This window comes from Conger conger, chromosome 15, assembly GCF_963514075.1.
Source record: "Conger conger chromosome 15, fConCon1.1, whole genome shotgun sequence".
NCBI lineage: Eukaryota > Metazoa > Chordata > Actinopteri > Anguilliformes > Congridae > Conger > Conger conger.
Genome location: NC_083774.1, coordinates 14,613,917 through 14,634,802, shown reverse-complemented (window position 1 = coordinate 14,634,802; position 20,886 = coordinate 14,613,917). Strand labels below are relative to the sequence as shown.

The following is a 20,886-nucleotide window of genomic DNA, read 5'->3' as shown; positions in this document are numbered from 1 at the left end:
AATTACAGAACAACCAACTCCCTGACATATGGCTGAGAAATAACATCTTTGTCAAAACACTATTTTCTTTCTTACAGTAGACGGCCATGAGGCTTGGTTTCCAGAATCGGAAGCAAAGAAAAGGAACAGAAAGCAGAAAGTACGACCTTGAAAAGCTGTGCAAAATTGATGAGCAACTTTTGCCTGAAGGGCCACTAGTCTCTATTTTCCTCTGTGTATAAACTGTGACCTTTGTACCACCCAAAAGAGTGTGTCAGGCTTATTCAAAGGGAAACTTCTAAATATATCATCTCATACATCATAATATTTACGAATCATCAAGTCATCGTATCAAAGGCGGAGAGTGATGCATTTAAAGGGCAGTTAATGTACCGAGAGATGACCCCCCCCCCCCCATGCACAGCTGTCTTCGACATCACAATGACATCACTCACACTGATGCAGCTGGATTAGAGGGAGGAATCAGAGCAGATGGAGTACATTCATGGCAGAGTGTACCCTGGCAGAGGAAAGCCTCTATACCTGTGCCACACTATGGCCATCGCCCCAGTGCCTTACCCCCTGTAGTCACCATTGAAACAGGCAGGGTTCTGCAAAGTAACGTTCCAAACGTATTTTTTATACGACATATGAAATAATAGATTTTGACTGAAATTCCCCCTCTACATTTTATCATTTAGGATCGGAATCTCATGGAAACTGGTTTATCATGAACAATTATTAAAAACTTTTGAAAGTTTACATTTTATTCAACACTGTTAAATTTGCCCACATCTACACTAAAGAATTGTGAGACCATCAAACACTTAAATCAGTTAAATCCACTTTCGTCTCCTAAAATGAATGTGGCTGCATTCATCAAACAATGCACAGCAGGGTTCCGCAGGGCTTCCATTCAAACAAGGAAGAGCATTAAAGTAAAAACTAACAAAAAAAACATTTTTCTTCTTTACATGCCATGTAAAATGAACACTAAAAAACAAAAATGTAAAAAAAAAAACTACCGTAACCAGTCATCCACAGCTCAGCCCAACATTAAAAAAAGCCCCATGTGGTGGTACAGAAATGCAAACTCCCCTGTGCCAGCTCTACCGGAACGTGGGAAGACCTAGAAGGAAAAAATAATAATAATAAAATAAAAAATAACTAAACAAAACAACAACAACAGATGTAGCAGGAAGTGATGGAATCCCCTCAGAAGAAAAGCAAATGCAGGCATGTGAAGAGACTCCTTCAGGCACTTCATAGAAAAAGTCAAAACGCACCGTCTTCCTGTCTTTCATTTGTTCATTCATTTATTCATTCATTCAATCTTTTTTCCACATTCTTGTCTTCAAATCTGCCTGGCAACAGTGCCCAGATAGGGCCAAACGAAAACGAGAATTAGTCCAGCAGATGAAGTTAAGGCTAGCAGGGAGAACCTGCTCAGGTGAACTTGTTATGGCTACACACATCCCACACTGTAAGACCCTGTTCCCAGGTCAGTGTGCGAGTGCTAATCTCAGATCAGGGAGCAGAAAGAAAGTAAGACCCTGTTCCCAGGTCAATGAGTGAATGCTATGTACGAATGCTGATCTAAGATCATCAGAGAGCAGAAAGAAATTAAGACCCTGTTCCCAGGTCAGTGTGTGAATGTTATGTACGAATGCTGATCTAAGATCATCAGAGAGCAGAAAGAAATTAAGACCCTGTTCCCAGGTCTGTGTGTGAATGCTATGTGCGAGCACTGAACTCAGATCAGGGAGCAGAAAGAAAGTAAGACCCTATTCCCAGGTCAGTGTGTGAATGCTATGTGCGAGCGCTGATCTCAGATCAGGGAGCAGAAAGAAAGTGGTCTGAAAGCAGTAAAACACCTGAGCAGTGCCGTCCTCCTAATTTTCAACAACGTCATGAGGACCAAGAGTGGATTCTGCCAAACAGTGTGGCCGGTCAAACTGTGACCAAATGGTCTTGTAAGCAGAGGGTCCAATGAAAGAATACCTCTCAGATGACGGACCTATAGCAGGTCTCGAAGCTGAGTGACCAATGACAAGAGCCCACTAAAATGTCAGCGTCTCACACCAATGTCTGAAAGTCTTCTCAAAAACCACAGTGACCTGCCCCTCAATACAATACACACACTTAAATTAATGAAACTTACAGACACGGAACATATGATTACAAAATATTTTCATTTAAATCAACCACTCCGCCTCCCCCCAAAAAACTGTCTCTATTGTTCGGTGTCCCCTGACACTTGAAGTCCAGTTTGGGGAGTATAAACCGTCCGTCATGGACACGCCCCGACTAGCAGGGCCTGTGCGCTTCCCGGCTCTGTCTCATTTCCATCCAAACGGACAATCCGCCATTCCTCACGCAAGGTTTCAATTTCAGGCTTCAATGGCAGTTGTCATGTCATCAGCGCGTTGGGGAGGAATTGGTCATTGTTGGCGGTGGGGCGGGGGGTGGTAGGGGGGGGGTGACAGTGGCCTTCTAAAGCCAGTGCAGAGTGAGGCTCCACCTCAGTCCTACTCAACCCCCGCCAATAAAAAAGGAGGAGCATTTTTGTTGGCTTGTCAGAGATGTGCCAGCCCCCAATCCCCAGACTGCAGAGTAAGGGTGGGGCTGGGGGGGGGGGAGCAGCCGTACAGGGGGCCTCTAGAGGTTGTCGTACATGTGCAGGGTGCGCTCCAGCTGCTGGCCCACGCGCTGGTAGAAGGCGATCTGCTGCCGCAGGTAGGCCTGCATCATCTCCCTGAAGTCCACCTCCCGTCGGCGGTGGAAGTGGTTCATCTCAGCCTGCAGGGCGAAGCCCACGGTCCGACAGCGCTTCCTCACGCCGTCCGCCTCCTCCTGGTCCATCTTCCCCTCATCGCTCATGCGCTGGCTCTCCTTCACCTTGGCGAAAGCTCCTGGGGGGAGGGAGGGAGGGGAGAACATCACAATCAGCCTCTGATCCTTACAAACCCAACACATTCCAGAAAACCTCACATCCCAGCCAAAAGCCCCCGAGGCGCACCGTCAGTAAAAACCACAATGCACTTTATCCTTTATCTCCCATAACTCACGCTGACAAATGTTTAGTTTTCTTGCTTTATCTTCTTCCCCGCTCAGCAAAATCGAGTGTCCAGCGCTGGCTGAAGTGAATATAAATAAATGTGTCTTGCTTGAAACAAAAGATACTTGCTCAACTTTTGGCTCAAAGTGGGACAAAGAGCATTGTGGCTACACAGCCTGAGCCAGAAAATGCTGTATTGGGCTCAATTCAAAAAGACAATGAGCTAAAAGCATGCAGTGACCTTATAATCGAGTAAAACTGAGGTACTCTGGGTCAGCAGCACCACCATAAAGTAAGAGGCCTGTTCCAGGTCCCAGAATGCATCACATTTTCTCCAATACATTCTGGAGTACTGAGGGCAGTGGGCCAACAGGGGGTTGATTAAAACACAGGGAGGCAATGTAATAATAATACTAATAATAATCATAATTCACAAAAGATGCCACTGATCTCGGGGCTCTCCCTGGGTAATATTCCTACAAGGCCAGCACAGGTGTGTTTGGCCAAGATTAAGCACAGGCTAAAGCACAGGTGAGCCCCATGTAGGGCCTATGTCATGCTTTTCAAGGGATTTTCACAATCACAAGTTTCCCAATTCCACAAATCTGATGGACGGTGTTAAACAGGTTTTTCTACCTTCAAACACAGAAACCTGGCGCTACTGTGGAGAGAGAACACTTTTTCCTGTGCATCGCAGGGACAGCCTGGGGCATGAATCTGGTCTCCAAAACAGGAGAACATGCAAACGTTTCAACAGGATGTGTTCAACAAGTCATACCTTCGACCTTTTCCAGCATCAAAAATGTTGGCAGACACTGACTGCAGACCCACATACACGCGTTTACACTTACTCTCTGGTATGGACACTTATGCACACAAGCAAAGACACAGTTGAATACTGTATTTGAATCCACAGTTAAAATGGACAGTTATGTGTACATATACTCGTGTATATGAAGTTGCGACCTTGTGTCCTTGTACTTATCAGTTGCTGTAAAAACAACATGCCAGTTAAAAGGCAAACTTAAAGCTCACAAAAAATTTGAGTCAACAAACATCCAATCTAGTTCCAGCGGTATCAATGACTACACATGCATACACGTACACTTTCACACACACAATAACATATGCGCATATGAAAAGGTATGCGCACATTTACAAAAATGCTTAACATACACACAGGCCACTATTTTAATAACATTTCGCAGTGAGGGAGAGAGAACTTGGTTGACCTTGTTTAAAATCATGGAAAACATGTTCGAGAAGGAGAAGACCCAGGTGTAGAAACTAACAGAAGCAGGAGGCCAAGCTCTGTCAGTACAGTTTGCGTGGCTACCACTGGAGCTGAGGGGAAAGGAGACTGGCTGAGGGCATAGGGCTGTGGGTTTGAATCCCAGATGAGGCAGTTGAGATGGACCCTCAATGGGAGGGGGTGCACAGAGCCCGGGGGGGACACAGGGTGGACAAGTGGAGGAAGTCCAGCAGAAATCCCCTGAGACTGAATCACACATTTCTCTGATTGAGTCATTGTGTGTTATTGAGGAAGCTGCCCCCCCTCCCCACACCAAAAAAGAAAACAAAAAGAAAAATACGATAAATCAACGCAATAAATGCATGTCATGAATAATTCTTTCCATGTTCTAAACTTCTAGGTCTAAATCTTCCTGTCACTACAGCCCAAGTTGAGAGACGTTTTTCAAGGCTGAGCTGAATTATGGAGAACGTGCTCACATGCAACATGCTCTCGAGTGACAGAGAACAGACTCCTCTGGCTGAAGCACTGGGACCCGAGGCGATGGCTGAGGAAACACAGGATGACTGGGTGAAAGGATGAAATGACCAGGCCTGGTTTTGTTAAGTAGGAACACCTTTCTTCATTATTATTGATCTGTAGTAAATGTGATTTTTAACCATTTAAATCATGATATAGTATTTGATAGATGGGGCATTTCATGGGTGTGTGTATTGTGATATAACTGAGTTTAAAGCTATGAGACTGGTTCATGTGATGATGTTTGTGCATGTGATCACGTGTTCACATGTCTGTTTCAGTACTTTAGGAGCTTGGCTTGCAACCAAAAGTTTATGGTCCAAATCGCAGGTCTGCTTATATAAGCACTTTCTAATATGTATTCAGTTATTCCAGGAATTTAGAGATACAGATATGATCTGGGAATGATGTATGATTGGAAATATGACCATGAAGACCAATTCCACACAGCAGATTTGCGCAGGCCAGAATAACCAGCTCTGTATCTAGCCATTATACAAGGGTTATAGTTCCCCACAGAAGAACCCTGGGATTGACAGATCCAAATTTCCAGTAACATTGAATTTGATAAACAAGACCCTTAACATTTATGAGTGAGGTACAAATCATTCCTTCATTTCCTCGCATGTATTTTCTATTTCTGTGGTACTTGGAGGAATTCATCTATTCATTGAGTTATTTATGTATTTGCGGTTGCAGGCGAGGTTCAGATGGGTTGTCTCTTCAGCTCTCCAGGGCTTACACTGCATGATATGGATTTCCCAGCTGAACGTGGCGTCTGCGTTTTGGTGCTTTTCGTTGCACTTTGGCTTTGACCTACTTTAACGTTCTGCGCTTTCCACACGAGACAAGCCACCGCATCACCAGACATGACACAAGCGAAATTAGAGAGGACAGGGTGGGGTGCGGGGGCAATGAAGAAACGCTGGAGTATTTCCAGCTCTCCCCGTTCCACGGAAACAACCGCATTTCAGACGGAATGTCAGTCCTTCAGATCTGTGGCGAAATACACCACCGCCGTGTAAAATGACAGAAAGCCAGCTGTCTGAAGTGCGCTGGGCGCAGGGCAGACAATGCCTCATGGCCGCAGGTTTCGGTTGTTTTTCGGGAGGGCCCGCTTTCAATGAAAACGCCTTGGTAATGCCTTTGTTTGTTCAGCAAGAGCACATACTTCGTATTGAGTAAGGTCCCGCTGAACTTCTGACATGGGTGTGGGGACCAGAGTAACTTTCTGGCTTGGAATCGGAGAGGGGAAAACAAGAAGAGGAGACCGGGCCCAGAACCTCGAGCGGGATGCTGGGAAAAACTCCAGACCGCGGTCCGAAGGCTGGCTGGCGGGCTGGTTGGCATTCCACCTCCCAACAAGGGAGATTAGCTACAGATACAAATCCCAGCTGGATTAAGAGTGGAATTCTCCAGACCTGTCCCTTCCACCCCCTCAGCCCTATCCGAGCAGCATTCCAATGACCCTCCGCAAATACGTGATGTCTGTCATGGACGATGGGCTCCTTCCATTTTTCAGCTGAGCTCACTGACAGGCCAGACACAAAGCAGACCCGTTTATTTCAGCCACATGAGCTGTCAATGGGGGGGAAAATAATAGAAAAATGCATATGAGGTAAATGATGTGTCTCTCTGTGTTTACTGTTGAGTTGGTTAACACATCATTTATACAGCTGGGGTTCGCATGGGGGCAGCTGAAGCTGGGATATTCCCCAGAGTCGGGATTCCTGGCATTCTGACCGCTGGAAGCAAGATGCTGAGTCCTCAAATTCCTTTACTGCGTTTCCCAATATGTGTCTGTGTGTGTGTGCTTGAGTACTTGTGCGTGTGTGTGAGCGTATTCTGTGTGTGTGTGTGTGTGTGCAGTTCATGCAGCGTCTATGTGTGTGCCTACTCAGTTTGCAGGTTCAAGTGGAGACTGATAAACTGCTTTGTTCCCTTGTGCACAGGGGTTAATGTCAACTGTTCCTGCAAATATCCAGCTAAACCAGTGATTTTCAGTCCTGGACCTGGAGAGCTGCAGGGCGTGCTGGTTTTTGTTTTCACCTTCATATCAGCAACCAATTCAGACACAAGAAACCCAGTTAGGTGAGTTTACTGTGTAATGGACTACTTTAATTTATCAGTCAACTGCTGAGTATGAATAAAGGAGACACCGCAGCTGTCCAGGAGCAGGAATGAAGATCACTGAGCCAAACAAATGCCACTAAATAATAGGGACAGCTAAGGTCTGCTTCCTAGTTTGAAACAACAGAGCACTGCATATGCTAAATCCACTGTTATTACCTTTCAAGCGGCTTTATTGAGATGGAACCTTGAGGACATGCAATACTAGGCACGTCTTTAATCCACTGTTATTATCTTTCAATTGGCTTTATTAACTTTGAGGATTGCTAGTAATGCAGTTTTTCATCTTCCCTTTTTACAAAATGGACATTTATTTTTAGCCCACTGGGTTCTGCAAGTTATTAAGATCCAAATGTATCCATCGGCGTAACATTATTGTTGTCTTCTGAAATGCATACCTGCGCCAGTTCAGAAATATAACCTTGACAGCAGATATAGCCCAACAAAGGGAAAGCACATGGTTGGCCATAGCAACCACCGATCGGCAATTACAATTGCCCTCTCTAGTTGTGTGCTTTTATTCTACGTCCACATAAATATCTGACCAGAAGTTTCATATTGAAACAGTTATGTAATCCAGAACTTGAGCTGTAAGATAATTTTAAACTGTATTACTGAACTGCCATTAATGTGTCAGAGAGCAGAGGCACGGAGCCCTGTGAAAAGGTCAGTTCAGTCGACAGTAATGTGCAGTTAACGGGGAGTTTGTATTCTTTCCAGTGTTCAGAGGCAACACAAGCCAGGGCAAACTCTCAGAGGAGCCAAAGATCTAAGGTCAGTAAAAAAAAGGAACCCATTTTGGAGAGAGAGAGAGTGGGAGAGAAAGAGAGAGAATGAGAAAGAAAGAGAGGGGAAGGGAGGGAGAAAGAGGAAGAGAGAGAGGGAGGACAAATGCGGATTGTGACTGACACGGATGACAGATGGGGTGCAGGGGCGGATGTCAGCACCAAGCACAGCACAGAACTGGGTGAGAGAAGCCATACCAGGGCACCACTGCTGGTTCTGATGTTGCCTCTCCCCCACAAACCCCCCCCCCCCCCCCCGCTCTTCAGAAGGGGACACACACACCCGTGAGTTTCGCATTTCCTCTTTCAGAAAGCTTTTCATCCTCGCCGGTTCCCTTCTCCCCTGCTAATTATTCCTCTCTGAAGCTCTGCACATCTGGAGCCAGCCAGGCCTGGGACACTAGAGCAGTGCAAAGCAGTGCTTGGCACATCTTCAGTTTCCCAAATGTGATTTATGATTCGTCATTTGCTTTTTGACTCAATTTACTGATACACACTTAATGTCTTTGTATAATACAAACAGCTTAACTGTGACTGAAGGAAGCTAACAGCTCAGCCGCATCGCTGTATTATCGGTGCTGATTCACGCCGGGGCCCGGATCAGGTGGAACACGTTCTCGTTTTTGCCGTCTCAGTTTCCTGGTTCCCTTGCTCCTTCGTAGCGCTGCGTAATTAGTCTGCAGAAGAGACCGCGTTTTAGGGAAAAGGAGAAATCAAGTCTTCCGTTTCGAGCCAGAAAAAACCCGCTATGCCTCTTAAATCACCGAACTCACGGCACAGGCAGAATGTTTTCCTCTTCTCCGAGAACAAAGAGCAGGCAGAGGGCCCTGCGAGAGTACGGAACCTGACGTGACAAAATATCCTTAGACTGCGAATCGCTGCCGCCCGCGATCGTGTGCGATAAACCGTGTGCGGTTCCCTGGGACACAGGGGAAATTCCAAACAATGTGGGCCTTTCCTCAAGTCAGAGCCTAATAATGGAGAACACATTGAGTCGGGCTCAGCAGATGGCTTTAAAATGTGAAAATACGTAACCTTAATGTCGAATTAAAAAGGGGTGATCCATGACACTGGGGTGCAGCCATTGAGATTCTGGCACGCCCAGGACAATGTTGGGCTTATTTCTTTAAGGAGGAGTCCGTCTCCTTCCCGTTTCACAGGAACGGCTCCTGCCACTAATTGTGGCAGCTTGGCTTGTGTAACTTACATTTTTCATCTAAAAAGGGATAGGCTTTAGCCCAAATCAATAACTTGAACTGAAAACTTTAATATGTTCACCGTTACAGTTCACACACGGAGTTGTCCTGTTTTACATAAAATGGTTGTCGCAGCAACAGGGTGAAATTGGGCTTTCTGCCAATGGCCAGACTGCTGTATGTAGGGCCACATGTTTAAACATTTTTCACTGATATTTGAGATTCAGTGCAGTAATAATCATGGCACATTTTATTAAAATAGTGCCTCCTTTTACAGTTAAACTCTTAGTTAACAGTTAGGTGAATTAAGAATTCTACAAACCTGCAGTATATTACATATAAAAAAACTGTATTGACTCTATAAAGGAAAAAGTACAATGAACATAAAATGTATGTAAAATTTAAATGTTCCAAAAACAGGAATTGTAAAAAAGCGCAAATAAAACAGACCTGAAGGAAGGAAATAAGCTTGTGAAGCCAATGCTGTAGTTTTTTTTTTTTTTTTTTTTTGCCAGTTTCAAGGGAACTAAGGGACTTGGCATGATGGAGATGATCAGACAGATTGTTATTAAGACCATGGAGTGAAATGCTAGATCACCCACTATGTGCGTGTGTTATTGAGAGAAGTCTACACAGTAAGATGTTTAGTGTTAAATCATTACATTACATTACATTACATTGTTACATTACATTACAAATCAACTCGTATATAGTTTATATGAGGCCACGATAACTACAGTGGACTCATATAAACTCTGTTAGAGTTGTATTAACATGGGGCATTTTACTGTGTATGATGCTTAGACCACTTAAGAAAGGGTTTAAGAAAGCAAAATAATGTAGAAAGGGGATAAACACAGTCTCTGTACTGTTTTTTCCGAACAAAGACTTGGATTAATCTTGGAAAATGGCACATTACAGCATTCTCAAGTTGTTATGCAAGACGTGTTATAAAGCATTAGGTTAAATAGGGAAATGTGTTTGTTGGAGAATATTGATGATAAATATACAAGACAAACACAACATATTCAATCTTACTCAGTGAAACTCTGATTAATGGGAACATTGTTGCCAGTGTTTGACACTATATCAGGCCAGAATATTTTAACCATCCCACACAAATTTGCATTTCCTCTTGCAACACTGTGCATTCCCCCCGCAATAATTACGGACATTACAGGAATTGTGACCTGGCTTGACTCATCTGACCTCTGAGGGAAGTTCTGCATTTGCATGATCCAAAAACCTCATGATTATCCTCTTCCTGATAAGAGTATGATGTAAAAATGGCATTAATTAGAGTTGAGGTTATCTTTTAAATCAGACAGTATATACTTTTTAAACCCATCTCTTCAGTAACTTCAGTAACTGAAGCTTGTGTAGTTGTATGGTCATATCACACATTTACATTTGGGCATTTAGCAGTTTTGTACATTTTAACATATAATCATCATTTATACATTTGGAAACTATTGAATCAGTTCAGGTTAAGTACCTTGTTCAAAGGTACATCAGCACTGCCTACAGCTCAACAAGCCCAAGTCCCTATCCATGACACCCCACTGTCATCTTGTACAGCCTGCCCTGTTTACTCACCCAGGCAATTCATCACTGATCCTGATCCCCTGCAGTTCTCATAGCCGTTACTTCACGTTCTGATTACTTACACTTTGTCACTGATGTGTCACTTGATTCTGATTCAGATTACTTTTATGTGCTGTTCTGCATCTAGACTACCCCTGCTATAAAATCCAGCTATGCCATCTTGACCAGCTTGGTACTAGAGAGCCACTGTTAGACGCATGCACACACACACCCACACACAGACTTAAAGCAATTAAGTCTGAGCTTTGATCTGCCTTTCTTCATCACGGTCGGGAAAGAGATTTGAATGATCTACTCCAGACCTCAGAGAGACCATTAGCAGGCAATGTCCAGGACAGGGAGAGCGAGACTGTACCTGGATATACCCTCTCACGCTAAAAGCATCCGGCAGAAAAGCCATACACGCACTCCAAGCTTGTCTAAGGAATCTCCTGCCACACCCACCCTTAAAGATGATTCTGACTTAATGCCAAGAGCCACTAATTTCTGCCTCCACCCTTTTATTTTATCATTCTCATATGAACTGCAGCTCAAACCCCACCCAAAGGCTGTTCTACCCTACAAATGTCTTTCTTCCAAGAGCTGTGTCCCATATTTGTTATAAGTAGATTATGGAGTTACATAATGAGGATGTACTAGCTATTAATCTGCAGGGAGAGGCACGCTTCTTCATATTTTGTGAATGAGCTCAAGTTAGCCTTTAGGTAAACCTTAAAGTGCCAAAAAACTGATGTTGTTAAAGGAGGAAATTAGGAGTTAGAATTTGGGTCACTCTAAATTTGTTGTGTTTTAGAGGGCAGGGAAGTAGGGATGTAGTGTGAGGTTTCACGACATCACAATGGTCAGGGCCAGAGCCAATCACTAGCTTGCCTGAACCAATTCACATTCCCCTCATTAGTAAAATAAAGCTCTGATTGGTTCAAATGCTAAGTCACTTGGGTCTTGATTGTTAATTCACCAATATTGAGCAGGATACACTGATAGCGGCTCTGCCCACAGCGGGCTCATTCACTGCACTACTGCAAGGGATGTCCTTTCTCTTTTCGCTGCCAGATTGAGCACCGAAACCTTACCCTCAACAGCAAATCAATGTCCTGCTGTTTCGATTGTTGGATTCAGTTACTTGTGTTATGACCTTGACTTGAATCTTGTACATTTGCATGTCCAGGGGAGCCCAGGCTGGTAATTGAATTCTACCCGTCTCATGTACCGTGCAGTCATTGTGGCTATTAGACTGTATGCGAGGAAACCACTAAGCAGCACTGATGCTCGCAGGAGATAACGTTATTTTGTTCTTGTGTTATGATTTCATTAACAGTAACAGTGACTCCACACTGAGTTGCTCTGTTTTGTTTTCAGTACAAACACCCAGTTCAGTGAAAAAAAATCCTCAACATGCCACTGCAAGATTTCAGCAGGAGATCCTCCCCTATTAATTTGTGCAGAAAATACTTTAGATATTTGCCTCAGAAATTCTGGGTGAGAGTGATCAGTTCTTTAGGAGAACCAGAGGGTGCAATGCTTCATATCTGGGCCTTCAATCTAGCATGGCTAAGCTTTTAACAATATAAGATCACAAATACTGAACATTCTTAACTGAACATTCTAATGCTGATAAAACAACCACTTGAAGGCAAGGGATTTCTATAACAGTGAAAAAGCATACCAAGAAACCTACTCTTCGAAGGGTTAACTGACCCTCCTGGTATTCATCTGTACATGTGAGCACATGAATATTACAGTACAGTGCAGTGGAAAGTGAGGAGGCCCAAGGGAATATCAGTTACAATAAACAACAGCACACAAAAACACCATAGTTCTCTGCAGACTACAGATAACTATCTCCAAAAGAATTTAAACTCCAGAGCACTGCACCCAGTACATTGTTTGTGTGAATTCCTGAAGATCGAGTTTGTAAAAACGATTACCCTTTATGCAATCATGTAAAAAAACAAACATGAGGGGGTTGAGACATAAACCGTTGCTTTGCTACAGCTTAAAAGACTCTGGCCGGGTTTGAAACTGCATACCACTCGTACTACATTTCAATGAAAATCAGCCTGAAATGTAGTACAAGCAGTGTGCTAGTATGCAGTTTGGAACATCTGACAGTGACCCTCAATCCTTGGTTCTGAAGGGGCCAGCTGGTTTTGACTTTCATCTTAAAATCAGCAACTCATTTGGATTCAAGAAGCCGGATGCTGTGAGTTAATTGTGTCATAAAGAAATCAGCTAAGTGCTGAGTAACAACATCTACCAGAAGACCCTACAGTTCTCCAGAACCAGGGGTGAAGGAGCCAGTAGCTAAACGAATGGCAGGGTCTCAAACAATCCCAGAAATCTTTCTGTTCCAATCGAGGACAGTGTCATAATGGCCTTGAATGTGTCCAAATACTCGAAAAAGCATCTTCCTTTCCTCCAGTACTTCCTCATCTCCCACCCCCCCAGGAAACATCGAATGCTAGTTCAAACAACACTTGTTTTAAAAACATATGAGAACATAACATAACTGAATAGCTGAAATGGGTAGATTTACTTGAAAGCTGCCCCTGCTTTACTCAAGGAAACCCAGGTTTCCAAGTGAGCAAACTTTGACCTCCCAAGTACTTCCTGAGAGGTTAGGTAATGTTCCACAGCGAGAGCTACACAAAGCACAGGTTCCCCTGGTTTCCCTTTCTACTGTCGGGTGGAGACAGCGGAATGGTGATCCGCTAACTTTCAGCGGGTGTGTCAAGGTGTGTGGGGTGTGAACAGGTGGAATGTAAAAGGACACTTTTTGCAGGAAAAAAAAGGAGTTACTTGCCAGGAAAGTGCAAACAGATCCTGCCAAGAACCCCAGACAGTGAAGGCAGCTGTTTGATTAAGATTGGAACAGTCAGCACACCACCACCCATATTTCCCCTGAGAAACAGGGAGAAGTTGCAGCTTACTCACAACTACTGTAGTGCCAACATTTCACATGTAGGGTGGTTCACAATGGCCGCTTTGATCATAAGCAACTCCCCTTGACTACAGATGTGGAAAAACCACACCAACATACAGGATCTATAGGACTGAGCCAAGAACCCTGCAACACATTCCTTTGGCTTATTTCTCCACAGGGACCAGGCTAGCTTTTTACACCACTCTGTATTATATCAACTCCACAGTGGACAAGGTGACATAATGAGCCAGCCTAGTTCCAGCTGTACAGTGGGAAAGGGGTAAAATGAGCCAGTCTGGTTCCAGCTCTACAGTGGGAAAGGGGTATAATGAACCAGTCTGATTCCAGCTCTACGCAGTATGTCAGGGGTATAATAAGCCAGCCTGGCTCATGTCAAATCAGCCCTCAGGGGTCCCTTCGGCCAGCTTTGTGATCCACTGGCCCACTGTATCACTGATAACCTTGCCTAACCTAATCTAACCACATTATTTTCACTCCTCATTGGTCCCCACTGACCTGCAGCTTGGGGAGGGAGATGGGTAACTGCACTGATCAAAGCCTTTCATGAGGCTAAACCCCCTGAACTCACTGACCCTGCAGAACAGGGGCGTAGGGACTGTGCCCCACTAAACAGGGGCGTAGGGACCCCTGGGAACCTATGACGGACTTCCATCAGCTCCCCAAAATAGAATAAATATTTCACCCTTTTCAAGAATACTTTGGTTTATAGTTCCATATTTCATATGTGATATATTTTAAACTTTCAGTTAAAAATAACCTGTTTCTGATTTATACATCCTTGACATTGTTACAGTTGTGGTGATTTATTGTATGTGGTACATTTATATTACATATTCATATATATTGTACTAAAGGCATGTCTCATATAAAGCTATAATATATGATGGGCTTCTATTTTTAGAAATGCTTCCCTGCACTAGTGTGTTAATAGGCAACACCCAGCAAGCTATACTGGGTGCTGGATGAATAGTCATGAATAGTTCAACATTTTACCCTCAGCCAGTCATTTAAGGAGCCTCGATATAACATCTTTCATTACATTATATTATATTACATTACAGGCATTTAGCAGGCATTCCAGAGCAACTTACACAACTTGTTTTTCTTTACAATTTCAACTTCAAGTCAGTTCCTTAACCATCACACTACACTGCTATTTTTCTGGAGCAGTATGTGAGAGACCCATTTTGGCATAATGTAGCAGTGGAGCAGTGATGTGCTCTCAGGTATCTCACCTGGTTTTGTCTTGTCTGCCCACCCTCATTGCTCAGTGCTATCCAGAGAAACAGCTTTGTGGAGCAGCGGTTAGTGAACTGGAATTAAGGTAATGAGATTAGGTGTGGGAGCAACAGTAATACCCTGAGCAACATATTTCACCTGAATTCCACCCCTAGAGCAAAATGTTTGTTTCATTACTTAGTGGTCTCCGAGACAAATTGGGATGTATTTTCACACTAATATAGAAGCACAATATTAGTTCTGCTGTGGTCTGCTTTAAGTAAACATACAAGCGTATGGCTTCAAAACCAATCCGAAGGTCCAATATCCAGTCACATGATTTACGTTGCTTTCCATGGGTGAGAATAATATTATGGGATGGGGGAGTGATTTAAAGCTGCAGAAACCTTTGAGAGAGGAGAGAATGGCAGGAATGGCCATCTGTTCTTCTGTAATTTTCTCAGACATTTGTTCTACATTACAATAAATGGTATAAGTTTTGGGGGGGGGAAACCCAACCCAATCTGTTCTGCATTTATTTCGAGCCTTTCAGAAAAAAAATAATGCCGGTAATTCTGAAAGACAAGAATAAAAAGGTTGGTTTGTTGGTCCTCTCCATAAAAGACAGAAAGCAACTGATATTGTGGCAGATGCTGAAATGTACCTAAAACAACAAGCAAAAAGGGTCCTAAAAGTGACCCTTTTTATCAGGAGCTGCAAGCACTTGAAAGACAAAATAAAATGACTTTCGGGGAACTGCACTGGGAAGTCCACCGATTCCTGGCTCCATTACCTGTTTTTATTTGTCTTATTTTGAGCCAAACAGGTTTAGCACAATGGCAATAATGTAACCTAAGCCAATACGCACACCTACTGTAGAGCCAGTGCACACTAATGGCCATCTCCATGGTGACAGGTGGGGCAAAATCACCTTGGGTAATTTCATGTAGGATAAGGGAGAGGTCCTGTTGTTCCCTCTATGTTAATAAAGGTCTCACAGTCTTACCATACTGTGCTGCCTTATGATCATATAAAAAGGCTGAACTGCTGAGCATACAAAATCCTGCCCAATGAGTCACTGCACCAGTGGCTCAGGCTCAAACAGAGGGGGGATTGGACTATTATTTACCTGAGAGGAGAAGTAGTCTGTAAGAAAGCTGCATGACTATTGAAATGAAATCAGTTTCATAATGGAAACCTGCTAACCTCCCATGGCTATTGATGACAATATTGAATTATAACAACACGTTGAATTATTACACTACAATACATTCTGGTCACTCTTATCCAGGGCAACTTAGAATGCATGACACCATTAGTGGTTCATTTATGGCTAATATTTTTACATTTGTGTGAATGTAATGTGTTTCACGGATCAAATGTAAAACTGCATTGTAAAAGTTTTCTTTTGCTTCTGATATACACTGACATCAGTGTCTCCTGTTAGGAGAAATGCTTGATACTTAATTTACATATGCAGCATAAAAAAATGGGGCCAATTCTGGGGCCCAATATCAATGATAAATTTAGTCTGCCATATTGACTTTTACTTTCAATAGTTAGTTTAGCCTGCCATATTGACTAATACTCCCACTAGTCAGTTTAGTCTGCCATATTGACTAACACTCTCAACTTTCAACTTTATTATTAGCAGAACAAGCAGAGTGTCAGTCTGGCTTTGCTTGTGAGTGTGGCTGGCAAAAAATGTTAATTAAAAATAAATAAGTGGATCAGATTACTTTGATCAGTCGGCTTTTTGAACATAATACTGTATTTCCAAAAGCGTATCAAACACGTTGCTCGCTCTGGCGCGTGTAGGTTGTGTCACCCTATCAGCCCATGATGTGAGCCATAAGCTTATCTCATGGATGTATCACTGGCCAATAACAATATGACCCTAATCTTACTGTGCATCCCTAATATACATCTTGTGCTCTTACTAGTCGTACAAAACAAAACAAGTACAAAACAATTCACCAATTGTGAGAAACGAAAGGTGAAAATATATTTAATGTGAAAACAGATCTTTCCTAAATATTACTGGCCCTGCATTGGAAGGCAGGGGCTGGCCTCCTGCCAAAAGACCCTGCCAACAGACCCAGTTCTGCATTCTCTTAACATGCTGAAGAGATGGGAATTTGAGGTCCCGGCTGTGGTCTCAATCAAGAGTGATTAAGGAATTTGACAACTTCATAAATGTAAGCTGCAAGGACACCTCTTTCCAGACTGCAAAGCAAAGAAATGTCTGTGATCTTTTTCTGTTTGAAAGGCAAGTCACTGATAACACCATGTATTTTCATGTTCTTTTTTCCCCATTGAGGGAGACCTTAAACTGAAGAAACATCTGAGAACAGGCTGTAAAAGAAAGGTTTTTCTGAAGGTAAAGCTTGAGCGCACAAGGATTTTTATGTGACGTTTCTGTGATGACACTCCCTCAAACTAGTAAACTGTACTTTGAAATGTCACAGGTTAAATGCCCATTCGTGCACTCTGAGGCACTATGGATCAGTTTCGCTGACATAGATAATGCCAAGACTAAATCCTATTTTAAATAAAGATTCTCCATACAAAACTCAATTAAATCCAGGACTACACTTAATCTGTGTCTGTGAAACTGGTCCTATATGCTGGTGTTTTAGCATTTATAGCAAAAATGCTAAAACAAATGTCAAGCTGCCCTGCTGTGTGACTGACAGAATAAGTGAAAGTTTGAATATTACCCAGGACTAATTTATTCTTATATTTATTCTCAGTATGTTGAATATAAAGAAAGAATGAAAAAAAAGTTTATCTGTAGGGCTACGTTGAGTTCCTCCTGGTGACACTGAAAAATGAGAAGATAAATATCATTCTATTTATTTACCTTTCTGCAGGTGAATGATGTCGGGGAAGTTGGCGAGCAGACCCTGGTAGAGGGACAGCTTGTCCAGCATCTGGAACAGGTCGTACTTGGGCTGCTCCGCGAACATCTCCCCGATGTTCTCGTAGGTCCGTCCCGTGTGGGATATGGCGGCGTTGAGGGAGTCGGAGCAGTGGGGAGGGTCCAGGGTGAATGCCTGGCTGATGGACTGGAAGGCGTTCCCCAGCTTCTGGAACTCCTTCCGGAAGCCGCCAAGATGCTTGCGCACCAGCTCCGAGGCCACGTGCCCGAGCTGCAGCACGCTGTCGTCCATCTTCTTGGCGAAGGACTTGAAGGAGTCCACCCGCTCCTCCACATCCTGCAGGTCCTGGTGCTCGTTGGGGATCTGGAAGGTGAGCATGAAGTGCGCGCCCACCATCTCGTCCTTCTCCGCCCGCCGCTTTCCCAGCTTCCACTGCTTGTCGTCGGCGCACATCAGGAAGTGCTCGAAGCCCTCGTACTGCGACAGCACCGGGTGGCTGGTCATGTGGTCCATCCACAGGATGAGCCGCCGCTTGCGCTTCTCGATGAAGTCCTCCTCGAAGCGGCCCGTGGCCTGCTTCTCGGGCAGGTGGGGGACGGAGATGACGGTGAACTTGTGCAGGAGCCGGTTGTAGAGCCAGTCGAAGTGCTTGTAGCGGCGGTACACAGGCCGGCCCGTGTGGCTGGGCGTCACACGGTAAGAGATGTAGGTTTTAATGCCCTTGAACTTGGTCTGCTTGGTGGGGTCCTCTATGGAGCAGGAGAAGGGCTGAGGGCTTTCCTTCCACTGGGGCCCCCAGGCGCCCATCTCGATGGTGTACGACTCGGCGATCTTGGCCATCATGGGCACGTCGCCCAGCACAAAGGCCTCCACCCCCGAGCGCACAAAGCTGGAGAAGCGGTTGAGGTTGCGGCCCACCATGCTCCCCTTGCGGGAGCTGGAGATGCTGTCCTGCCGCTCCATGTGGGGCTTGTGTGGGCGGTAGTGGACGTTGGGGTTGCCGCTCTGGTGGTGGGCGTGCCCGTTGGCCCCCACGCCCCGCCGGGGGTCTTCGTCCTCCACCACCGTGGAGCTGTCGTCCCAGTCATCCCAGTCGTCATCGTCGTCATCGTCGAAGCTCTGCCGCATGTGGAAGGGCGTGTGCGGCGCGGAAGGGAAGTAGGAAGACTCGTTGCCCGGGGAACCTGCGGGGCTGGTGGAGTAGTCGGTCAGGTTGGAGTTGGAGCGCGGCCTAATTACCTCCACGTAGGAGGCCGGGAAGAGGCCTCTCTGTCCCCGGCTGTTCTCGCCCTGGAGCCACCCGTCCACTGAGTTCTCGTCAAAGATAACCAGTTCCTCATTTTCCTGTATGCTGATTTCCTCTTTGTTTTCACTTTGGAATGTGTAAAGTGCCTTGGCTTTCAGTGACATTTTGACAAACTCCTCTGTTTGTTGGCAGTAATCAAAATGATATTCAGACCCTTTTTTCTTCCAAAAAATAGATCATTTCATTGTTGTCTTAATGCAAATAATAACAATTCTGTAATAAATGTGTCTATATATGATTGCTCAGCTCATCGTCAGCAATTCGTCAGCCACTTTTCTAACTACAGCGAGTGGCGCTCAGTCAACACCTGTTTGGCCTGCCTAGAAAATTAAGGCGCAAGACAACTGATATATTTTTAATGACCTGCTGTTCATATGACACTGAGCAACCGATAACAGAAATCTAACAAACAGCACCATTGGAATAAGGATCGGAATTTCTGGTTGCAAAGCAATTTGATCTGTGTTTGTTTACCATAGCGCGCACAAGACACGAACTGGTAAATTGCCTAGCGTCCCGTCTTTGAATTGAATAGTGCGCACTGGTTAAAACGTAGACTTGTCTTCTCGGTGCATTATAATACAACGATAATTGCGTTATTTGGTCCGTATATCTCTAGAATACAAAAGGGAAAATTAGCCTAACTAAACGAAGTGAAACAAACATTCATAGTATACGCATTATATAAGGAATTGTTTGTTTTCAGGATATCCGTAACGAATTATAATCTGTAATCCAAGTAATTTCCCTTTCTCATCAATAAAATGTAAACCAATTGTGCACGTAAATGACCTGACCTAATGGAAGCTTAACTGAACTATGGAAAAAAGTGAATTCCCAAAGCCTTTTCTTTCAGGCGGGATAATAAAACTGCATAAAAATGCTATATCACGTACGACATTTAAATTTGTCGAATAGGCCTATAATAAAAAAGAAAATAGGCTAGCCTGCCATAAACACATGACTAAATCCATATGCAGAATGGATTAGTCCACTATCTCGCTTCAGTTAATGATGTGATGATCACATTAAACAAGAAAACTGCGACATTTTAATATGAAATGTATGTAACCTATTCATATCATGTTGTATGCTAACAACACTAACTGCGTGTTAATCCGCTTATAAACATTACCGTTCTAACTTCGGGTTTCGTCCAAATATTTAGTGCATTTTATCCTCAATGTGAAGCAGAGTTTAAAAGCAGCTGAGTAGCTCCACTTATTGTCCTTAAATCCCAAAGACAGAAGAATCCCCAAAGAACAACGATAAGAAATGATGCACCGGCGATTTAAAAAGTTGTTTTCACAATAAAAAGGTCAAAGACGACACATTTATTGTAATCCTGGTCCCTCTTTTTTTAAACGAGTAGATCGCTCATCCTGTAAACAGAAAAATAAAAGTCTTCAAAAACAGGCTTGTTGTACATCCCATTGGCTAACAGGAAAACACGAGATCAAAACATTATCTCAATATTTCGTTACAGCACAAAGACAGAGTGCCCGGGGAGGAGAGAGGAGAAGCATTCTGAGGAGAGATGAGTAATGATAATGTCCTAGTGCATTCTGGGTTTGGTCCACATTCCTTTTAAAACTTGCCCCATTTTAAGGCGAAATATATTTAGCAGAATCGCTCGCTGGTCCTCAACGTGGTCCCTGATGCGATGATCACAATATGGTTTATTGTGTCACAATGACCCCACAGCTAGGCCTATGCAATGAAAACAGTTCGTGTTTTATCTCTTGCGTTATTCTCTCTATCGCTACTCGGTAACAATGTAGCTAACTCTTTCCATGACGTGTTAGCATGGACAATCGAGGAAAGTTTTTTTATTGAAGAATTCCCCCCTTTCTTTAAAATAAAAGAAAGCGGCTCTATGCTGCCCCCTTGAGGTTATGAAGGAACACGTCTCTACATTGACGACGAGTAACGTCTGCTGGGACATTTAACTTAAAAAGTCTGATAAAATATGTAATTTTATCAATTTTTATCAAGCATTGGCTCTTGTCAAA

General features: G+C 43.8%; 1 protein-coding gene across 1 annotated transcript; it reads right to left on the bottom strand.

Moving 5' to 3' along the window:
- Positions 1-728: 728 nt before the first annotated feature.
- snx33 (sorting nexin 33) lies at positions 729-20,608 on the bottom strand. The gene is made up of 2 exons (XM_061221978.1): positions 17,550-20,608; positions 729-2,891 (listed from the first exon to the last, which is right to left on the bottom strand). The coding sequence occupies exons 1-2, from the start codon at positions 18,976-18,978 to the stop codon at positions 2,638-2,640; spliced, it is 1,683 nt and encodes a 560-aa protein (XP_061077962.1). The 5' UTR covers positions 18,979-20,608; the 3' UTR covers positions 729-2,637.
- Between the last annotated feature and the right edge of the window lie 278 nt (positions 20,609-20,886).

Coding starts and splice junctions, on each gene's coding strand:
- snx33 (XM_061221978.1), bottom strand. CDS start 18,978: ATGTCACTGAAAGCCAAGGCACTTTACACATTCCAAAGTGAAAACAAA. Junction 2,892..17,549: donor CATCATTCACCTGCAGAAAG/GTAAATAAATAG, acceptor CCCTCCCCCCAG/GAGCTTTCGCCAAGGTGAAG.